This window comes from Aquarana catesbeiana, linkage group LG05 (genome assembly GCF_042186555.1).
Source record: "Aquarana catesbeiana isolate 2022-GZ linkage group LG05, ASM4218655v1, whole genome shotgun sequence".
NCBI classification, from domain to species: domain Eukaryota; kingdom Metazoa; phylum Chordata; class Amphibia; order Anura; family Ranidae; genus Aquarana; species Aquarana catesbeiana.
Window position 1 is genome coordinate 365,954,762 of NC_133328.1, and position 14,600 is coordinate 365,969,361.

Sequence of the window (14,600 nt, forward strand, 5' to 3'; positions counted from 1 at the left end):
GTGTGTTCTGATGGGGATGGCACTTTACCATCTCTGGACTTTGTCACTTTCTAATGGACACATTATTTTGTGATTTTAAGCACTGAAATTGAATATATACTATAATTTGTCTGGTGAATTTTACTTGTATAGTTACATATAAAGTTGTTTCATTTATGCATTTGCTTTTTGCACAATTAGGGGATTTTTTTTTTTTTTTCGTGGGTCCACTACCCAGTAGGGATATTCCATAATCACATTTATGAAATAGACATTTCACACAACTTTTGAATCATTTGCATCACTGGTGATCTGGTATCTAGTACCCAGTAGGGTTATTTGCAAAATGTATTTATGTTTCAGGTTTACCTGTACACTGTATTTAGAGGCAATATCACACTGTTTATTGGAATTGTATTCTTGGTACATTGAATTCTACCAAGTGGAAAGGTGTAAAAACATTTCTATCACTCACCATGTATAGGAGTAATTAATCTCAATTGGACACAAGTATAATTTTATTAGTTTTTATTGAGCACTATTCACAATACATATAAGCAAAACTCCACATTATAATCATACAATCTCTATTTGCATATGTGGGAATACATGAAATTGATGTGAGCAGCTGCTTAAATTACATTTTATTATTATTACCCAACAACTTTGTGAAAGTGGTAGCACATAGGACCTCCTGCATTTAACCCCTGTTTAAAGCCGATTCAATGTTATCTGTCCACACTCGGATGGCCCTAGAGATAGATGTCAAAGCAACCATTGGCCTGCAAGCTGCTCCAGCCACCTAGTAGGCCTTCTTTAGATCCAGGTCTATTCTGCAATCCAACACATCCCAGAATGACACTATGGGGTTGATTTACTAAAGGCAAACTAAAGTGCACTTTGCATAGGGCAGTTTCACTCTGCAAGTGCCGTTGCACCAAAGCTTAGTAAAATGAGGTAAAGCTATACTTTGCAAAGAGTACCCAATCACGTGCAAGGAAAAAAAAAATGCATTTTTGCTTGCACATGATTGGATGATGGAAGTTGGCATATCTTCTGCTTATTCACCAAGCTGTGGAACAACTGCTCTTGCAAAGTGCACAGTGTATTTGCCTTTAAGTGATTGTAAAGGATCGTTTTTTTTTTAAATAACAAACATGTCATACTTACCTCCACTGTGCAGTTAATTTTGCACAGAGTGGCCCCGAACATCCTCTTCTGGGGTCCCTGGCGGCTCTCACAGCTCCTCCCCACATCAGATAACCCCCTAGAAGCGCTCTCCCGAGGGGGTTACCTTGCAGGCGCACTGCCGAGTCCAGCATTTGCGTCCACAGACACTAATGCCGGACTCGGCCCGCGTCATTGGATTTGACAGCAGCAGGAGCAAAGGGCTGCGCTGCTATCAATCTATCCAATCAAGAGCTGGGACCAAGTGGTGAGAGGGACAGCGCGTCCCCACCGAACAGATGAAGGGGCTCAGGTAAGAAAAACGGGGGGGGGGCTGGGGGGCCAGTGACTGTCAGGTGTTTTTTCACCTTAATGCATAGAATGCATTAAGGTGAAAAAACACGAGGGTTTACAACACCATTTAGTAAATCAACCCCATGTCCTCTAGGGGTAATGTAGTATTTCTCGCCAGTGTTGGCCTTTTAGCCATGCTTATAAAGCAAAATCTTTAATCTCCTAAATCAATGGAAAGGCTGCCAAACTCTTCAAGTAAGGAAAATATTTTTCTTTTTACTAGGATCCCACAATTGATCCTCACATTGAATAAACTTTTTAACAGCTGCAATAAAAGGCTCAATAAGGGCAAAGTCAAACACTGAGCAGGCGATATCCTGTGTCAACTCCATCTTCATGATTTTCCTCACCCCCTGCCAGCTCTGCGTCCAGAGAAACAGAACTTGCTGCTGATGGGGGACCAGGGAGATTCAAAGTGGAAACAAACTGACCTTATTGCAAAAACATTAAAAACTATTGAAATAACTAAGTGGAAGCAAACTCTTAAAGCGAATCCTGTACCACTTACTTAATAAGACCCACAGCATCTTGTTTTTGCTGTTCTGTGTCCTTGAAAGCTTCTGAAAGACATGCCGAGCACACAAGCTTGTCAGGAAGGGACTGCTTACCACATTCTCAACACTTCCCTGCAGGACAACAAATGCCTCTAGAAGGATGGCTCCTGGAAGTATGGCGACTTCAGCCATGTGATCTGTGGGAAGATGATCAGGAGGATCGAAGCCCATGTGAACCAGAGTGCCTTGTTGACTACCTTTTGAGCCTCTCTCTGATCAGGGCTGTTAGAATAAAACAGGCCATCAAAAAAGGTCTTCTTTGAATTGCCAAACCTACCATAAGCTTGACCTCTTACCTAGTGGCTTTGAGTGTGGTATACTGCCCATGCAGGCAGCTGCAGGGGAGCAATCAGATTAGATGCAAGCGTCAAAGAGAAATCTGACTAAAAACACGTAAAGCGCCTCTCAAGCCACCCCAGTATGAAAACCTGAGTGCTTTCACACTGGGGCAGTGTGCTTGCAGGACGAAAAAAAAAAAAAGGACCTGCATGCAGCCTCTTTGGGGCAGTGCATACATTGCTCTTAAAAACAGCACCTGCGATTAAAATCAATGGGCAGCACTTCGGCAGCGGCGCTTTTAACCCTTTATTCGGCAGCTAGCTAGCAGGGGTTAAAAGCGCCCAGCTAGTGGCTGAAAAGCGCAGCTAAAACGCCCGCACCGCCACAGGGGTCTAAAGAAGGCGCCTTATAAAACCATACCCACCGATCTAAAATAGGTACTCCGTAAGCATGTGCCTACTAATACATAAGGAACCTCAGTTACCATAAAGCAAAATGGCTACCAGCATGTGCATATGCGTATGAGTATAAGCACACAAAAGCATACACGCCAAAAACAGTTTTGCACGGGCACATTATAACAGCTGAACAGCGCATTTGCACCTAGCAACCTGAAAGATAAAAAGGAGGAGAAACAGTGCCCCCCCCATATAGCTGGCCATATACAGTGGCGAAAATCATTTTTTGATCCCCTGCAGATTTTGTAATTTTGCCCACATACAAAGAAATGAAGGGTCTATAATTGTTATCATAAGTGTATTTTAAATAACAGACAGAATATCAACCAACAATCCAGAAAAGACACGATACAAATGTTATAAATTGAGTTGCAGTTCAGTGAGTAGAATAAATATTTGATTTTACTACCAACAATAATTCTGGCTCCCACAGCCTGGCTACAATGTGTGCTCATGTGGTACACAGATTAGTCCTGCCAATTTAAGAAGGTGCTCCTAACGACAACTCGTTATGTGTATAAGAGATACCTGTCCGCAAGCTTTCATCCATTCAAACCTCATGGGCAAGACAAAAATGTCAAAGGACATGACGGACAAGATTGCAGATCTGGACAAGGCTGGAATGGGCTACAAGACCATCAGCAAGAAGCTTGGTGAGAAGGAGTTCTGTTGGAGAGAATATTTGCAAATGGAAGAAATACAAAATAACCATCAATTGCCCTCAGTCTGGAGCTCCATGCATGATTTCACCTCATGGGGTAAGGATGATAATGAGAAAAGTGAGGGATCAGCCCAGAACTAGATGGGAGGAGCTTGTGGATGATCTCAAGGCAGTTTGGACCACAGTCACCAAACAAACCATTGGTAATGCAATACGCCGTCATGGATTGAAATCCTGCAGCACCCGCAAGGTCCCCCTCCATCAAGAAGGCAAATGTACAGGCCCGTCTGACTTTTGCCATTGAACATCTAAATGATTCAGAGAAAGATTGGGAGAGAGTGCTGTGGTCAGATGAGACCAAAAATTAGCTCTTTGGCATTAACTCGACTCGCTGTGTTTGGAGGAAGAAAAATGCTGACTGAGACCACAAGATCATCATCCCTACAGTCAAGCACGGAGGTGGAAATATTATGCTTTGGGGCTGTTTCTCTGCTAAAGATACAGGTTGACTTTGCTGCATTACAGGGCCATGTATTGTAAAATCTTGGATCAGAATGGGTCTTCCAGCATGACAAGGCCTCAAAACATACCAAGGCAACAAAGGAGTGGCCTAGCTAGTCTCCAGAACTTAAATTCTGTAGAAAATTTATGGAGGGAGATAAAACTTTGAGTTGGCAAGCGACAGCCAAGAAACCTTAAAGGATTTAAAGAAGAGACCAAAATCCCTCCGGCGATGTGTGCAAACCTGGTACCCAACTACAAGAAACATCTTACTGCTGTGCTTGCAAACAAGGGTTTCTCCACCAAGTACTAAGTTATGTTTTGCTTGGGGATCACACTACTTTTACTCTCTGAACTGCAACCTAATTTATAACATTTGTATCAAGTTTATTTTTTTGGGTTGATATTCTGTCTCCATCATTTAAAAAACACCTATGATAAAAATTACAGACCCTTAATTTCTCTGTAAGTGGGCAAACTTACAAAATCCGCAGGGGGTCAAATAATTATTTTCCCCACTGTAGGAGAAAACACCAGAAGGGTGAGTCTGGGCTAGGGTTTAATCTTTTACAGAGGTAGGATTGGTCCTGTAGGTTGAAAGGTGGCAGAGCTTCAACCATATGTATGCTGCCATGAAGGCACCAGGAAAGTGTCTTTTCTTACCTCCCTGATTTTCTCTTCTGGCATCCGCAGCTTTGAACCTGAGCACTGTCAGATACCGCAACCTTCCCCTATAGCAGACCAGATTTTAAAATTACAGAAAATTACAGTCTTAAGACTAAAGAAGAGGGGAAGAGTTCTTAATAAGAAAGCGATTGCTGTGGGCTTCAACAAAATGGTGGCCCCCAGCAAGAAGAAACAGGAGCAATGCAAGAGGCAATTTACATTACACACTAATGTTGGTAGCATAATTATTGTGGAATGCATGTTACTTGCTGAATATATTTTTTTATCAAGTTATGGGTAGAGTTCCGCTTTAATGAAGACCTTTTACAGGTTGAACAAATTACTTTACAGGCACCAGCAATTAGGAAAGCAGCCCCAAATCTAAGCATGTGGAGGCTGCATCAATAAGGACTGAGATGATAACTTTATGGTTTGGAGTAATGTCTGCAGATTAAGATGCCAGCAGGACACAAAAAAATCCAGGTTGCTGGTGTCAGGTCCATACGTGCCTGGGGCTTTCAGAGGATCAGAAGCTGTGAGGGTCCACGTGACCACGCTGACATACCACCAATGTGAAGGCTCCACAAGGGGTACGCAGACTACCACAGGAGCATGAAGGTCATCTGACTGCCTATGACTATGTGGCAGCTGGGATCACAGGAAGAATTATATATGTTCGATGATGCAGCTCCTGGGGAGGGTGGAACAGGAGTGAGGATGTGTGCACAAACAGGAAGAAGTGAGCATAGGCACTGTTCGCCAGTACCACCAGGGCCCAAGCAGGTTTAGAGAGTGTTTGCTGGGTGCTATATTGGAAATGGGTTGCATGGCATTAGCTAAAATGAACGCTGGGGTACAATTCTAAAGCAACCCCATAGCCTTGAAAGAGTCACGACCAGAAGCTTGACATTAACCCATGTGGGGATGCTACCAGGTAGAAAAAGGAGCATCAACCATGCTCCTATAGGGGCATTGCCCATACTTACTACAGCAGTAGACCAGAATGTGCCTCACAGCTCCCCAAGTTGCACACAGGCTGAAAAGTGTCCGTCCAGCAGGGTTCTGGAGAATACCCCCTTCCAGACGGACAGTCTTTGCTCTCCTGGTGGGCAAGAACCTTGCAGGTAATGGAACACACTGCACTCCACGTGTGAGTGTGGTGTGACCAAAACAGGTCCCAGCATCCAGAGAGCAACATAACAGGTTAGCCCTGCTTCTTCCTGACGGACAGCCTCGCAAGGGAAAGCTGAGGGTTAGCGAATTTGAAAGCTGCAAAAATGAGCCCCAGTGGCTCTACAGCAACTGAAGAATCTTGCTAGCAGAAATATATATTGATTGAAAAGAAATGGTTTACTTCTCTGAGAGATGAGGTGTGTTTCAAAGACACCGACAAAAAACTGAGGTATGCTGGGAGTGGGAGGGGTTACACTATGCTGTACTTTTATTTTGCTAGAGCCATAACCCACTGAACCAGATCACTCATCCTGGGTCCTGTAATGCAGTGGTTTTCAAACCTGTCCTTAAGTACCCCCAACAGGCCATATTTTTGGGAATTTCTCTGAGATAAAATATCCAAACCACCAAGCCACTGACTCTGATTTAACAACCTGTGCAAGATAAAGGAAAACCTGCAAACATGGCCTGTTGGGGGTACTTGAGGACAGGGTTGAAAACCACTGCTATAATGTACAATAAGGGCTCATTCTCATGGGAGCTGTGGCCAATGCAGAATCAGTTGGCCGATTGTTTATGTGGCTGGAGCCGCCTGAAGCTGAGGGCAGGCAGCCAATGTTATTCATATATTATACAGCGGCTGTACACATAAACCACTCCAGAGCCGTAGAAGTAATATGACGGCTTTAAAGCCACCCTGATCAATTCTGCAATGAAACCAGGGGCTGACTGATAAAAAAAAGTGGTTATTTTAATGCCATGAAGTGTAGTACATGTAATTGGCAACGAAAGGGTTAAAGAAAACGTGCTATGAGATAAACAGGAGAGTAGCCATTGTGTACCTCTGCTTCTGAAAATGCTAGCTGCCAGACAGTTTTGTATTTTCCATCAATACATTTAATCATGACCTAAAAAAAGGACAATCAGTAAAATCAGAGAAAGGTAGAAAAAGCCTAAATTGGCACACTTATTCCAGGTCTTTCAGTTAAAAGGAGAAGTACAGCCAAAGCTCGCTTGGCTGTACTTCTCCCGTGGATCACAGAAGTGCAGTTTGTTCTGCACTCCAGTGACCAGTTTTCAGCAGACACCGGGCTGAAGGTCACAGAGGTGGTCCAGGCTTGGGAAAGATCGTGACCATACGGTCAGGATCCACCGACATGCCTAGACTGGCAACCGGCTCAGCCCCTCAGTGAGCCGCTGAGAGGCTGGGCCGGCCACTACCGCCCCCTCCACAGCCCAGTACTCCAGTGACGCTGGAGGGGCAGAGCAGACAGCGGTGACTGACACTCACCAGCTCCCTGCTCAGGGAGCTCTGAGAACCGAGCGATCAGCAGTATTTGATCACTTGGTTCTTAGCCTTAGAGCTGGTGGGGGACCGATGCTGCATCCACCTAGGTAAGTATGATTCAAAAATAAAAAAATTTCTTTTGAAGTTTTAAAACAAGGGATTTGCATGACTGCCAGGCAACTAGCATTTAATATAAGCAGACATAGCCACCATATTTAATTTTAACATGGTTCCTTTAAAATGATGAACACTTCAATCTTGTCTGTTACTATGGGCTATAGAACATATCACTTTTAAATCTGCAATGTATAATGTAGTCTAATACAATAAAAATGAACTGTAAGTAACCAAGATCTTTGCAATTTTCGGACCATTCTAAATTGATGAAAGGCAAAATTTGCCAGATGCTTCTAGTGCACCTCCACACATCTGATTTTTCCATCTATCAGAACAAAATATTAAAAAGAAAAAAAGAAGAATATAAGATCACATTTTACTTGTAGTGAATAGAAGTTTATTGAAGTAAACAGATGATTCAACAGTTCTATGATTTCACACATACAGTACAAAAACCCGGAACCAAACCATTGACAACAAGAATGTCATTAGGAATAACTGCAGAAATGGAAAAATCCATAAACAGCGAGCTTGATGGAATTACTACATACATATGGCTAAAACAATCTAGCCCCATGGATTGTACTGACTTCTAAACAAAAACGAAATCTAACATCCTACCTTACAAGGCACTACTTAGGTCCACCTGTTAAGGTTGTAGCAAAATACATTAAGCTATACTCCGAGGTCACAGATATACAGTATGTATTTTTGCTTTCATTCAACCAAGGCATCTGTGAAGAAAGGAATTTTTTCCCAGGACATTAGAATCCTCTGGGCTGTAACAGGATTGCGACTGTTTTGTTATTAAATTCTGAAATTTGGACTAGGAAGATAAAGTACACGCTTGCAATAAATTCCTTTTAGTCCTGCTGTAATAATTTGGCATGTGATTGACAAATCTATGCACCTGGAAATGTAAAAAAATAGCTATATACAGAATATGTTGCATAATAATCTAAACGGCTACATTTTTCTAGAACAAAACAAGAAATGAAGAAGAAGAAAAAACAAAACAAAAACGCCACCACATAAAAAAAAAAAAAAGGTATACATCCACATTATCTTATACTTTTTCTGAAAACAAAAACTGAAAAAAGGACAAACTGCAAAAGGGTTAAAGTTACATTAATCCTGCAGGCTTTAGAAATATTTTATTAAAAACTATTTTGTAATTGAATAATTTTACCTAGTGTCCTTTAGTAGCGGTCTAAAGGACTGATTGCACATATTTATGAATTGCCTCTGACTTTTTTTTTTCAAAGCAAAAAAACTTTCTTCTTTATGGACATACATTTTAGAAGAAGTGCTAATATTTTGAATTCATGGTAAAGCAACAAAGTTCTTTTTACACATACTAGTACAAATAATATGGCCTTGGATGCTTGCTCAGTGGTCCCACAGGCTTCTTCTTGACGCATAGTAGTAGTGTCTATGTTGATCTAAGCCATTACAGGATTTTTTTTTTTAATACAGACTTTACAGTAGATTCTGGTATATTATACAGCTCAGAAAGTTATTGGTAGGATTGAAATCACGTCCACGCGACTTGAAGAATCAGTTTTACAGGCAAATATTTGGTATGCCATGTATATTGTTGCAAGAAAATATAAGAAAGGAAAAAAGGCTCCAGAAAATGACCTTGTATCTGTTTGCATGCCCATTTATCCTTCTTGTCCAAAGTCTTCTGTGAATTTCTTTAATTTCTCCAGATCCTGATCGTTCACGGTAGGTTTGGTGTTAGCCAAGGATCTCTGCATATCAGACTGAAATGGAAAGAATTTTACAGTTAATTTGTAGAACACTCACCCAAGGGTCACTTTTACAAAAGTAGGTTACCTGTAAAATAAGTTTTTACCTACTTACCTTTCCAGTGGCTTGCGTACTGAAACACCACTGTTTCCCTGATCTCCAGCAGTTGAAAGTATTCTTACACTTGCTTTGCTTTCTGAAGAGTGTTACCCGAAGGTGGATCACTCTTCAGAGAGAATTTGACAGGCAGTGAGGAGGCATTGTATTGCGGCATTGTGTGGGGAAGTTGCAACGTGGCACCAGCTGAGCGCAACAGAGGGTAGAATTCCTGTCACGACCAGGGCATGTGTACACCCCGGAAACTACCTCTGCAGCAAAACAGGGATGGTAAAAAAAAAAAGGGCTTGACCACAAAGTTTTACTGCCCCCCAATCACAAGTGTAAATGAGCCCTTACAGATATGTATAATATTTGCACCCCTCCAGCTGCTGCAATTCCTCCTACTGGCTTGTCACTACAATCCATACAAGCTGGCAGGAGCAACTAGAGGACAGAGCACGTAGTTGACTCTTCTGATGGCAGAATACTTGCAGCAGCTGGAGAACGTTTTTTCAATATATGAAATATATGGGGGAAAAAAAAAACAAAAAACCCTTTAACACAGGTGACCTATTTTGACAGTGACTTTAACCACTTCCATACCGGGCCTATTCTGGACTCCTCTCCTATATGTAAAAATCATATTTTTTTTTACTAGAAAATTACTCAGAATCTCCAATTTATGTTTTTTAGCAGAGACTCTAGGAAATAGATAGATACCCAACATGTCACGCTTTAAAATTGTGCGCACTTGTGGAATGGCGCCAAACTTTGGTGCTTAAAGCGGAGTTCCACCGAAAAGTGGAACTTACGCTCATTTGTCTCCTCACCCCCTCCTCACCCCCTCCGGTGCCACAATTGGCACCTTTCCGGGACAGGTATCCTGTTCCCACTCCCGGGAGTCCACGCCGCGGCCCATGACATCACTGCAGGGCACCCTCCATTTCCCCCTGTCACCGGGCCAGTAGGTAAGAGGAGCGGGGCCTCACGCATACGCAGTAGGGTTCTGGGCGTGAAGCCGTAAGACTACACTGCCGAGTATCCTTACCCGCAGTGGTGGCGGCAGCACCCGACCCCTTTTAATAATAGGACACCTACCTGTTCTGGAGTCCAGTGATGTCGGCACCGCAGCTGATGGAAGCAGACATAGCTGGACGCCAGGACAGGTAAGTGTTCTATTATTAAAATCCAGCAGCTGCAGTATGTATAGATGCTGGTTTTTAATTTTTTTTTTTTTTTGGGGGGGGGGGCGGACCTCTGCTTTAAAAATCTCCATAGGCGACACTTCAAAATTTTTTACAGGTTACCAGTTTAGCGTTAGAGGAGATCTTGGGCTGGAATTGTTGCGCTAACGCACTCGGTGATACCTCACATGTCTGATTTGAACGCCACAGAAGAACACAGCTTGTGACTGCCAGAAATCTGCCCACGTTATGTTATTTCCACAAAATAAAGATTTGATTTCAAATATATATTTGTAGGTCAATTTTAAACAGTTTATTGATATTTATTTTTACTCTGTATTCCAAAGACAGTTTTTGTATTTATTTTTTGAACATGTGACCAGCAGAAGAGGACTAAAAGCTCCTCCTGCTTATGTTTTCCTGCAGAAAGACTGGGAAAGATCTGGGTCATGTGACAGCTGTATATAGATTAGGAAAAAGGTACTTAGAATTTTTTTTTTTAATGAAAATAATTACAATGCCATCATGTATATACAGAAATACAGAATAGAACAGTGTGTATCACTTCAAATAATATCCAGCTGATGTTACATGCTTCCTCTCTTAGAGTGACAATGCTCACTCACTGAACTTTATCTAGAGAAGTGTTGTAATTCTAGGACAGAAAGTGTGTTTTCTGTGGTCCCTAGAGGTGAATTGGGTAGGGTTAACACTGCTGCAGAGTGCACAGGACAGCACTGGTTTTGGGACAAGATCAACAGGTATTTTTACACTTAAACCAACATAACAAAAAGCTCTCAAATTTCTATTAATGGATTTAAAGTGAGCAAATTAACCCCTTGGAGCCAGTGTCTCCTGGCCCTTTAAGAGGTTTAGGATGCCAGGAGACTGGGGTGGTGTTTATGATCATGTGACCACCATGATTGCTTGTCACATGATCGGAAAGCTCCCGATAGCAAGCAGCGATCAGAAGCTTTCCGTTAGCCACTGGCAACTGTGCCGGGAGTGCACTCTCGGCTCAGCTGTTTTTCCACTAATGAAAGCAAATATGCGGCCGTTCAGTGCCAAGGCCCACCACCCACCGAGACGCCACATATTTGCAAACTTTCGGCGCCTAGGGGTTAAAGCAGTTTATGTTTAGGGTTTACATACACTTTCACATTTTATGTAATCCCAGTGAATTACAGAATGCACCCAGTTGGTGTACCTTCTGTGGTCAAGTAAGTTACATCTATCAGGATCTTATCTCTGACACTGCTACATGTTGCTAGTGAATATTCTTATTGAATATTTCAATTAATTATAATTCTAGTATTAAAATTCATGTTTAATCTAACATGGCTAATATTTCATACCTTTATGCCATTTCCATGCTGCACAGTTCTAGGAAATACAGACAACTTGTCAAGAGACAGTTCTTGAGAAGAATATACAGTATCTCACAAAGGTGAGTACACCCCTCACATTTTTGTAAATATTTTTTTATCTTTTCATGTGACAACACTGAAGAAATGACACTTTGCTACAATGAAAAGCAGTGAGTGTACAGCTTGTATAACCGTGTAAATTTGTTGTCCCCTCAAAATAACTCAACACACAGCCATTCATGTGCCGGCAGCACTCATGCAGCCCCAGACCATGACACTCCCACCATCATGCCCGACGGCAGGCAAGACACACTTGTCTTTGTACTCCTCACCTGGTTGCCGCCACACACACTTAACACCATCTGAACCAAATAAGTTTATCTTGGTCTCATCAGACCACAGGACCTGGTTCCAGTAATCCATGTCCTTAGTCTGCTTGTGAAAGAAACATTCTGGGGGAGGGGGGGGGGGGGGGTTGGGGCCACTCTAAGTGTAGTATTAAAAATGGAAAACGGAAACATTGCACAAAATTAAAAACACTTACAAGATATAAGTGGAAGTCGTGCTCATCATAGATATGCAGTCCTGGCAGTTCTACTGTGTCTACTGGCCAGTAGAAGGAGCTGTAAGTTCTGAGCACGTAGCCTCTCATTCACAGACAGTCCTGACCCCTTCCTCCCGCCCCGTGCTGGTGACGTCTTTTCCGCTTCCGCGGTTCAAGCTAGTCAGCGTGGAGCCGACCACTTCCTAGTTCACCTGAAAACACAGCCGTTCAGCATAACACCATACCAGACCTTTTCCCAGCTATCTGGATCATGCAAGGAGCCTGTGGGATACAGTAGAACTGCCAGGACTGCATTATCTATGATGAGCATGACTTCCACTTGTATCTTGTAAGTGTTTTTAATCTTGTGCAATAAATGTTTAAATTTTAATACTACAGGTTTCTTTTACCTGTTTTGCAGAGTTGCTGGACAAACTCTGAGGATGGCTGCCTCTTTTTAACCCCCCCCCCCGCCTTTCCTTGGTTCGACTTTGTTTTTAACTTATGACTTTCTAACTATATGTACATTATCCCAATCTAAGGGCATTGCCTTCTGGAGTGCCAAATACCCAATCCACCTTTAGTCTGCTTGTGGGCTTTCTTGTGCATCATCTTTAGAAGAGGCTTCCTTCTGGGATGACAGCCATGTAGACTAATTTAATGCAGTGTGCGGCGTATGGTCTGAGCACTGACAGGCTGACCCCCCCCCCCCCCCCACTCCTTTAACCTCCGCAGCAATGCTGGCAGCATTCATACTCATACGTCTATTTCCCAAAGACAACCTTTGGATAGGATACCGAGCAGGTGCACTCAACTTCTTTGGCCGACTATGGCGAGGCCTGTTCTGAGTGGAACCTGTCCTGGTAAACCGATGTATGGTCTTGGCCACCGTGCTGCAACTCAGTTTCAGGGTCTTGGCAATCTTCCTATAGTCCTAGGCCATCTTTATGTAAAGCAACAATTCTTTTTTTCAGATCCTCAGAGTTTTTTACCATGAGGTGCCAAGTTGAACTTCCAGTGATCAGTATGAGAGAGTGAGAGCGATAACACCAAATTTAACACACCTGCAACCTTGTAACACTAATGAATCAGATGACACCGGGGAGAGAAAATGGCTATTTGGGCCCAATTTGGACATTTTTACTTAGAGGTGTACTCACTTTTGTTGCCAGTGGTTTATACATTAATGGCTGTGTGTTGAGTTATTTTGAGGGGACAGCAAATTTACACTGTTATACAAGCTGTACACTCACTACTTTACATTGTAGCAAAGTGTAATTTCTTCAGTGTTGTCACATGAAAAGATATAATAAAATATTTACAAAAAATGTGAGGGGTGTACTCACTTTTGTGAGATACTGTACAGATGACATTCTGAGCACGAACACTAATTCTGATGCACTGCATTATATTTTCTAGATGGCCATACTTCAGCTTCACTGACTGAACATAGTGAAGTCACTGCTGTAATAATGTAATTGCTGCTTGGAGAATAATGAAACCTTGTGAATCACATGACTCAAGCAGCACTCTATTGTCCAAAACAATACTGCAGCATTGAAGTAATACACAAAATAAATGTAAGAAATACTCCAACTGGAAGGAAAGAAATGCGTTTAGTTCCACTTAAAATGAGAGCAAAAGAACTGAAATTGGTTGCGCGATTTTTGAATTTGCATAAGCTCTGACTTACCGCGCCTACGATAGGTTCCAATAACTTATCTCCAGGTACATCCACCCATGTCATTTCAAGGGCATTCGGATCTCCAGGAGAACAGGGAGTAAGCATATCATCACAGATCTCATTTGGATTGAGAGGAGATTTCGCTCGTACCTAGAAAAGCAACACACTTCTGTTACTGTTCATGCATCTTATTCAATTGAGCATGATAAAGTAATATTATACAACAAAAGACAAGTAATGCTTTACTATGCATTATATTTAATTTACAAACTTTAGGATTATTGAAATAAAACAAAAAGATTTATTGCATGAAAAAAAAGCATTAAAACAAAAAAAAAAAAAAATACTGTAAATAGACAAACATACAGCGTGCAAAATTATTATTTGATCCCCTGCAAATTTAGCCCACTTACAAAGAAAAGAAGGGTCTATAATTTTTTATCATAGGTGTATTTTAAATGGAGAGTTGCAGTTCAGTGAGTAAAATAAGTATTTGATCCCCAAGCAAAACATGACTTAGTACTTGGTGGAGAAACCCTTATTGGCAAGCACAGAGGTAAGAGGTTTCTTGTAGTTAGTTACCAGGTTTGCACACATCTCATGGGGATTCTGATCCACTCTTCTTTACAGATCTTCTCTAAAATCCTTAAGGTTTCTTGGCTGTCGCTTAGCAACTCGAAGTTCTAGTTCCCTCCATATATTTTTATAGGATTAAGGTCTGGAGACTGATTAGGCCACTAAATGACCTTAATGTGCTTCTTCTTGAGCCACTC

The 14,600-nt window shown here is 41.9% G+C and overlaps 1 protein-coding gene across 1 annotated transcript in view; it reads right to left on the minus strand.

The window, feature by feature from the left end:
• Window positions 1–7,571: 7,571 nt before the first annotated feature.
• Window positions 7,572–14,600, minus strand: part of LOC141144853 (vacuolar protein sorting-associated protein 4B) — a 50,041-nt gene continuing 43,012 nt past the window's right edge. The window contains exons 10-11 of the mRNA XM_073630935.1: window positions 13,837–13,977; window positions 7,572–8,963 (exon numbers count right to left, since the gene is read on the minus strand). Of these exons, the coding sequence (XP_073487036.1) occupies window positions 8,862–8,963; window positions 13,837–13,977 (243 nt within the window). The 3' untranslated portion in view covers window positions 7,572–8,861. The remainder of the gene's footprint in view (window positions 8,964–13,836; window positions 13,978–14,600) is intronic.